This window comes from Zea mays, chromosome 1 (assembly GCF_902167145.1).
Source record: "Zea mays cultivar B73 chromosome 1, Zm-B73-REFERENCE-NAM-5.0, whole genome shotgun sequence".
In the NCBI taxonomy this organism is placed as follows: Eukaryota; Viridiplantae; Streptophyta; class Magnoliopsida; order Poales; family Poaceae; genus Zea; species Zea mays.
In genome coordinates, this window is record NC_050096.1 from 12,288,668 (window position 1) to 12,297,264 (window position 8,597).

An 8,597-nucleotide genomic window follows, 5' to 3' on the forward strand; every position below is an offset into this window, starting at 1 on the left:
GCACACACCTAGTATAGGTGAAGCAGATTGTTGTAGTTTGGTCCAATCTTTCAATCTGTTGGAATAAGTGAACCCTGAAATAAAAATAGATTCTTTGTGCAGAGGCTGAAATGTATTAGTTTTTTGGTGAACCAGATGTTTACAAAATTTCGACAGTCATAGGAAATTGAATTGTGGGCGAATTTTAAAACATGATATTTGGGTTAGGTTCACACTCTATATGAAATGTCTTTTCTTTTTAAAAAAGGACACTATGTCCACTGGAACCTCCCTTCTATAGCCCCAGAATGTTTTTCCTTAAATGACTGTCTGCGTCTTGAAAGCACAGTTGACTATGCAGCTGCTGCCGAAGTGCCTAAATAGATGACAGAAACCAATTGCTTCCTGATGCGATAGTGGGATCCATATATTATGGCTACCTTAAAAAGTTTTTGGCAGTTCATGTTCTGATTCAACTTTTCAATAACTGTTACTGTATTGCTAATAGGGTTTGATGTGGAAACAAGTACTCAAGCCTAGGCATGGACCTCATAAAACTACTTGTTATCCATTACCAAATTTTCCAGTCGGAGCTTATAACCATTCCTTATTGATGTATAGTGGAACTGTGGAGTCCCTGTAGTCTGCCTCATTGCATACGATCTTCAGTGCACCAGAGCATGTCTAAAATTGATTTTCTCTTGACTGTTGTTTCTTTACCAAAGGATCCTATCTTACTTTTTAGTTATGGTACTTCTGTGACAAGACTTGCTTTGGGGATTTGCCTGTTTAGTTTCCCTCTCACTTCTCGATCCTATTACACTGTATTTGTAATGAGCTGTGTGTCTAGCTCTCTAGTTTCCAGCTGCTACTCGTTGGATCTTAATTATTTGTGATTATGTCTGGTCAATGTGCACTATTCCAGGTCTTCTAAGGACTTTGCTGATGTCCATGGACTTGTCATGCATGCTTACAACCCACCAAATGCAGATTCACTTGTTGATCATCTTGGTTTGCACAAGGCATTGTGTGTCCTTATGGGATGGAATTATACAAAAGTCCCTGAGAACTCTAAGGGCTACCAATCATTACCTTCTGACCTTGTCCAAGCAAGTAGGGAAGACCTCATTGTGTGGCCGCCTACTGTTATCATTCACAATACTTCGACTGGGAGGAAGAAAGATGGTCGCTTTGAGGGTTTAGGGAACAAAGAAATGGATAAGAAAATGACAGGTATATTTATGTCACAACCTTTAAGTCAATACAGTGTTGGCATATATATGCTTTATACAACACTCGATATATTTTCATTGAAATGGTATCACAATTTTCTTACTACTGCTAAGAAAAGACAAGATTTTTTGTTTTCTTGCTGGGCTGTAGAGCTGCTCTTCCTTTGCTGATTGGACGTAGTGCCAACTGTGGAACTGCCAAGGCAATACCCATGAGTTGTTATGCTGGGTACATTAGTCCGTGCCAGCCATTTCATAGGTTGCCTAATGCATTTCCATTTAGGCCTTGTTCGTTTTTGTCGGATCGATGGGTCGGAACGATTTCGAACCGGATTGCTTCTCTAATTTATATAAACTTTGATTGAGTGGAACGATTCCGGGTGTAATCCGACACAAACGGACAAGGCCTTAGGGGTTTAGGTGATGTGGAGGAGAGGAAGGGAAGTGAGGGAAGATACTGCTATCTCATGATACAACTACCTCATAAGCTAAATTAGTGATACAGGACAACTCACATACTTTCCTTCCATTGACCCCACAAATTAAGGGGACTTAGAGTTGCTATGAGGCAACTAAAAAGGTAACCTAGTTGTAGATGCTGCCAATAAAGTCTCAGGATTGCGTGGAGGCTATGAGGATTACCTCGTAATTTGTTTGTTCAGCTTGACCATAGGAATAGCTGTGCTGTGGTTGTTAGGTAGCACTACTCTCCAGGTCTTTTATTAGGCTACTTTTCAGGTCTTTTGTCAGGTTACAGTTAGTAGTTCATCCAATGCTTGATTGGAAGCTTTCTGTTGAATTTACAGTCAAATAAATCCAACTAATGCCTAGGCTACTGCGCTAACACTTAGACCCCGTTTGAATGCACTAGAGCTAATAGTTATTAAGACATCCAAACAACCTAACTAATACTCACTCCGTTTCTTTTTATTTGTCGCCGGATAGTGCAATTTTACACTATCCAGCGACAAATAAAAAGAAACGGAGGGAGTAGTTTAGTTATTAGCTACTTTTAGTTGGAGATATCCAAACACCTCTAGCTAATAGTCCAACTAACTATTAGATACACTCTCAACTACCCATTAGTTATTAGCTGGTTCAACCCAGCTAAAATTAGCTAATAGTTAGCCAATTATTTTTTAGCTAATTTTACTAACAAATTTTTAGCCAGCTAACTATTAGCTCTAGTGCATTCAAACGGGGTCTAAAGCCCTGTTTAAATGCACTAGAGCTAATAATTAGGTGGAGACATCCAAACAACTCAACTAATAGTTTAGTTATTAGCTACTTTTAGTGGAGACATCCAAACACCCCCAGCTAATAGTGCAGCTAACTATTAGCTACACCCTCAACTACTCATTAGTTATTAGTTGGTTCAACCCAGCTAAAATTAGGTAATAGTTAGCTAGCTATTTGTTAGTTAGCTAATTCCACAAGTAAATTTTAGTTAGCTAACTATTAGCTCTAATGCATTCAAACGCTAAGAGGGTGTTTGAATGCACTAGAACTTATAGTTAGTTGTCTAAAAATTGTTAGTTAAATTAGCTAGCTAACAAATAACTACCTAACTATTAACTAATTTTCCAAAAATAGCTAATACCTAAACTATTAGCTAGGGTGTTTGGATGTTTCAACTAATTTTAGCCACTAATTATTAGTTTTAGTGCATTCAAACACCCCCTAAGTAATTGCAGTTTCTATGCAACAGTAGTTTTGCTGGATCTGTCTTTGTTACATGAGGCATGTGTCATCCTGACCTCAAGGGGTTCAATTATTCCCTGTTCTGTGAGTGTGGCGGCTATATGATTGATCTTCTTCAAACAAATTTATTTGCTCCGGTTGGTTAGGTACTCAGATATGAAAAATAACATTTCTCCGTCCAATGTTTTGTGATGCCACCTGTTGAGTACCAAAATGAGGATCGGACGGTCCGCGCGTGCGCAAAGCAGATTAGGGTTCCGAGTTTTGTGCTACGGTTGTTAGCTAAATTCGCGGAATTAGCTTGGGAGATTAGTTTGTAAATGGTCCAGCCCCCTCCTCTATAAATACAGAGGTATACAGCCGATTTGTAATCATCAATCGAATCAATAACACTTTTATCTCGCATTTATTTCCTGTACAATTAGGAGTAGTTCTACTCTAGTTATAGTTTAGTCTCTCAATCCCCAAATTCTCCGCTTCTATTCGACTCTACGTCGATTAGAGGAGTCTAAGTCGGCCTGCCCGAGCCTAGACAACTCCTAGGATCTCTCCTCCCTGACGGGGTCCCTCTCCGGAGCGAGATCCAGGCGCCGCCGGCGACCTTCGCCGCCCCCTGCGCACGCGCGGACCGTCCGACCGACAGGCAGGAAACCCTAGCCCTGCGCCAGGTCGCGGACCGTCCGCCCCTGTGCAGAGAACACCGCCACGGTTTGTGTTGAGTGATTGGCGCCCGAAAAAGGTGTCAACACCACCTTTCTAGTTAAGGAAGAACTATAGCATCACTGTGGGGTTCTGGGTTCATTTCCGATGCTTAACTAAACTATCTAATGCAAGTAAGTAGCAATGCCATTCACTCTTTAGCTTGTTCAAGGCCGCCAGTTAGAACTAACCATATTTGGAGCAGAGAAATAAAATCACTCAAGAAATAACATCCCCGTTTATGAAACCATGCTTCGGCTAAGCTTATGTTTTGTAGACGGGGATGAAAGTGGTAATATGAGCTGTTAGGACAAATTTAATATTTTAAAATAGATATGTATAAAATTTGATGGTGATAGGTTCTTAAGCGCATTATTACAAATAAGAATAAAATATTACATAAATTGTTTTATATATTATTTGCTCCCTACAATAAAAAAAGTTGAAAAAATTACCGAATTTGTTTTCGAATCCATACCAAATTTTATATCTATCATTTAAAAAAATATAGGATGAATTTGAGGTTTAACTTTTATGAATCTTTACAAGCTCGATGTTATAAACAAGAATACAAATTTGTATAGTGCATTATATATCATATTTATTCGCAATCAAAGAAAACGACAAAAAAACTGATTACCGAATAAATACCGTTTCCGACCGTTTTCATCCCTTTTTTGTAGTAATGCCATATATACCACAGTAATATTTGCTGTGTCAATCTGGTATCTTTGTTTTCAGAACTAGGGTTTTCTGGTGGGAAGTCAAAGTCCTTGTATGGAAAGGAAGGACACATGGGTTTGACACTTATCAAGTTTGCAAACAACCCATCTGGCTTGAAGGAGGCTGAGCGTCTTGCTGAGTTCCTTGAGAGGCAAGATCGTGGACGTATAGGTTGGTCTCGTGTTCATGCCAGTCGTTCTGTAGATTCTGATCAGAACCCTTTGTTGGTCGAAATGGATATCAGGACAGCTGAGAAAAAGAGGATACTTTGTGGGTACCTAGCAATTGCATCCGATCTGGATGAACTTGACTCAGATTCTAGAAAAAGGGCTTTCCTAAAGAGTAGAAGAGAATTCGACCCAAACGAATGATCTCTTGCCATAAAGCCCACCTCCATCAGTTTATTTAATTTGCACCGAGGCGCGCATACCTGTCTCTGATCCCAAATTATAGATTCATGTGCTGCTACTGTGGACAAAATATGTTACCTTGAATATAATATCTACAAGCAGTTGAGCTATAACCTTTAGTTCTGGAAGCTGTATTTGCAGTAGGTGTATTTTCTTGCAAGCACCTACGGGCAACGGTTTGACTGGTTATTTGGAAGAGATCTGTCTTCCTATTTAAGTATCATTTTCTCCCCATTTGGAAGTTTAATGTTGCCTAGACTTCCTGGTTGGGGATCTTTTTCTATATTATTTCCTTTCTTGAGTTGCCCTTAAGATTTTAATTACTGTTAAGAAGGTAGTTGCTACATATTCCTTGGCACTTTTGAATATGTCTGGTTCTTTGGATATCAGAGTATATTGTTGCAATAGGTTGGTGCCACTCTTTTGGGCATTCGTGTTGTTTGTATTGGTATTATATTCAGAAATCCTGGTGTGAATTTATGTGGAAGTAGATGGAAAAGCTGTTTCAATGCTTATTAGTAATTATGTTTTTGTACTCGGACATTAGATGAGTCCTTGTTTGTCTTTTGGGCAGTCAGAGTGCATGCTTGCCCGGAAAACCATATCTATGGCTTCAATGCCTCTTTTGATATCCTGACTAAGGCGTCATAATTTATCTAATTTTTCTGTATAAGGTTAGTTCTTCAATTCAAACGACTAAGTTTAGGCAAGCTGTGGCGTCTTAGGCAGGAAACCAAACAGGCTCCAAATTTCATAACTTCATGGTAATGGAATACATATTTAGGTTTGTGTTTGGAATATTTAGAATGTGAATGGATCAGAATGGATATTTAGACTGTGAATGTATATTTATGTCTGTCTTGATTCGATATTGTGTAGACCAGATGTATGCCAAAGGAAATCGAAAGCTTAAATGCTTATTTTTGTTCTGACAGTCTTGACTATAGATGTAGATTTTTCCCATAGATTTTCTTCCCTATGTTATCGTCAACTATATATTTTCTGGCCTAGGAAGGTACTTGTTATCCAATTTGATGTTTCTATGACCGAAACACCTGTAAATTGGACGGGTATTAGATTTAAGTGACGCAGAGGTTCAATTACAGACCTTCATTGGATGGATAGTAGATGTCTGCAGAGGTTCATTTACATCCCAAGCGGTCTTTGATTTTTAGGAGTTGTAATTTATTGACAAGATTTGTATGACAAAACATGCCGCCGTGTGTTCTGAAAATAGATGTGGATTCCCAATGTTAACGTCAATACTATTGCACGATCCAGTAAATATACTTATATCTAATTTGGTCCCAAGTGGAGCCCTTGAGTCGATGGTGTGACTACTTGCTTGCTTTCCTGAAGGCTGTAGTATGTGTTGCATCTCTGGTTTATTACTCTCAGTTCCGGTGTCGATGCCGGTAATGCTGCCTTGCTGTGTGCACTGGGTCTCACCGCACGCGTGGCCACCGGAGATGGTTCTGTCGCTGCCGCTGCCGCTGCCGGTGGTGGACTCGGATCGTGTCGTGCGTGGTTCTGATGCTTTCCAGGATCCTGTGTGCTGATTTGGTCGCTGCTCCGGCGTTGTCAATGGCCTTGCAGGGATCGCAATCACAACACGGGCGCGCAAGCTTTTTCTGGCGCTCGCTGCCAGGCACACACGGTTTAGTATAGCTAGCGATCGTGCCTGCCGGTGCCGTGTCAACTTAGTGCCGCCGCCCCCCAACGGCCTGGCTGGCCGGCCGGAGTCTTTTCGACGGCACGGCACAGCTCCTCTCCCCACCTGCAACCCCGGAGTGGGAGTGGGAGTGGTTTCGTCGTGGGTCCCTCGCCCATGGCCTTATCGCGCAGTATGCCCTCCCTAGTGAATGCAGTCAGGAAAACGTAATGGCGCCGCCGATGGTTGCTTCGCTTGCTCTGCGCTGCAGATGCGATCCATCCAATCCAACTGCACAGCGGCCATGTGTACTCTAGGCTGGAAGCAAGCAGCCTGCAGCCTGCAGCGCCCGATTAGTTTTGCACGGCATCTCGTTTATTATTGTTGCCTGTCGCTCGTCTCGAGGAGACCTCGTTTATGGGTTAGCAAGCACGAACCCATAATTTGGCCAGGGCGCTTGGAGATTTTAGAACGACGGGATACAGTGCCTCGCTCTGGCCACTTTGGATCACTACTAGTAGCTCAAGCTCAACTATGGCGCCGAACAGCAAAGCGTATTTAGGCTTCGTGTAGGTACCCCCAAAGAGAGCAGAAAGCTAAAGAGACGAACAGTAAAAGAGCAAGAGATGACCCCCCAAAAAGGCAAAGGCAAACAGGCAATCACAAAGCAAACCAAGCGAGCGCGATGCAAATGCCGCTTTGTTTTTAGAGGCTGGCCATACCATATCATATCTTCGCCAGCACGCTCACTGCTCACACAGTCACACTCACACAACTGAACACACCCAGAGCTAGAGGTAAAAGGGAACCAAAATGCTGCGCACACGAACAGATTTCTAGCTACGGAGCTCGATCTGGAGCTGGAGGCAGTATGTACAGCTCTGGGTGATCTTGGAACGCTCGCTCATGCTGTCGAGGATTTTTGAGCCTCCGCCGTACCCGAAATTCTGTCCGTACGCACGGCCATGACCGTGAAAAAAAAGGCGGTTACTCGTGCCGGTCGTCGTCGCTGAGGTTGGCGGCTGCGGCGGCGGCGGTGAGGCGGAGGAGGAGGTCGGTGAAGGCGCTGACGACGTACTTGTGCGCGCGCCTGTCGTTGAGCGCGAGGTAGCAGAGCAGCAGCTCGTGGAGGCGCGCCCTGTCGCCGCGGCGCCGCGCGTCCAGCCGCAGCGCCGCGGCCATCTCCTCCATGGACCGGAGGAAGTCGGCGTGCGGGTCCGGCGAGTACGTGGGCACCGCCACCCCGGCCGCGCCCACGCCCACGTCCAGGGCGGGGGCGGCGGCGGCGCCGCCGCCGCCGCCGTGCGCCGACGAGTCGACGATGGAGTTGGAGCGGCCCGGGGACGAGAGGAAGAACCGGCGCGACGCGATGGCCGAGGACAGCCCGGGCTCGGACAGCGCCGACGGGTCCTTGCCCACCGCGCCGCCGCCGTGGTCCTCGTCGTCCTTGCAGCGCGCCGAGGACGACCACGAGCACGGCGAGGTGGAGCCCGCCGCCGAGGCCGTCGACGTGGACGCGTCGTCGGACGCCGCCGGCATGGGCTCCGGCGCCGCTGTCGTCGGCCGCCGCAGCCGCGAGAAGCATCCCAGCATCGTCCTTGCTCGCTCTAGCGCGACTGATTTCTTGGCTCTGTTGCTTGTTGGCAACGGTAGGGAAGGCGACGTGTGCTCGTACTCGTAACTCGATCGTGCACCGAGAGGAGCTAGCTAGCTTTGGCTCGTGAATGGAGTGACAAAGTCGGCATGTGACGCTGCAAGGAACGAGAGTTTTATAGGACAGGTGAGTAGTGAGCAGGGCAGTGGCGTTTCAGGTAAATGGGGCTCAGTCACGCTATCACGCTGGTTCTAACCAGGGATGGCAACGAGCAGTTCTTCGTTGTGGAATATCTCCTCATATCCATTCACGCGACCAAAAAAAATTCCAGCAGGAATCTCCATGAACACTTGCAGTGTTCTCCATCGCCGTTTCCCGTGAGGTAAATCCACGGTGGGGATCTCTTAATTTATAATTATGACTTTTTTTGTTATTTTTTGCACAACATTGTCACCGTAAGAAATTATTATATGCACATTAAAGTGTATTTATATAATGAGTAACCTCTTGACAAGTTAATTATTTATTTTTATCATTAACTTTTACATGTAAATATAGTCACACGTAAGTTTAACAGGTTCCGCTGGAAGCGGGATGGAGAATGCTTC

At 44.4% G+C, this 8,597-nt stretch overlaps 2 protein-coding genes across 2 annotated transcripts; one reads left to right on the forward strand and one right to left on the reverse strand.

The window, feature by feature from the left end:
- Positions 1 to 887: 887 nt before the first annotated feature.
- Positions 888 to 5,069, forward strand: LOC103644434 (protein SUPPRESSOR OF GENE SILENCING 3; the record flags this gene model as incomplete). Its single annotated transcript, XM_008667639.3, has 2 exons — positions 888 to 1,212; positions 4,353 to 5,069. Coding segments are annotated over 2 exons (678 nt in total), but the record flags the coding sequence as incomplete, so codon positions are not given.
- Positions 5,070 to 7,022: 1,953 nt separating this feature from the next.
- LOC103631741 (transcription repressor OFP12) lies at positions 7,023 to 8,230 on the reverse strand. The gene has a single exon (XM_008652968.4). It carries the CDS (start codon positions 7,986 to 7,988, stop codon positions 7,383 to 7,385), a length of 606 nt encoding a protein of 201 aa, XP_008651190.1. The 5' UTR covers positions 7,989 to 8,230; the 3' UTR covers positions 7,023 to 7,382.
- Positions 8,231 to 8,597: the final 367 nt, after the last annotated feature.

Excerpts from the sequence above, each read along its gene's own strand:
- LOC103631741 (XM_008652968.4), bottom strand. The coding sequence starts at position 7,988 with ATGCTGGGATGCTTCTCGCGGCTGCGGCGGCCGACGACAGCGGCGCCG.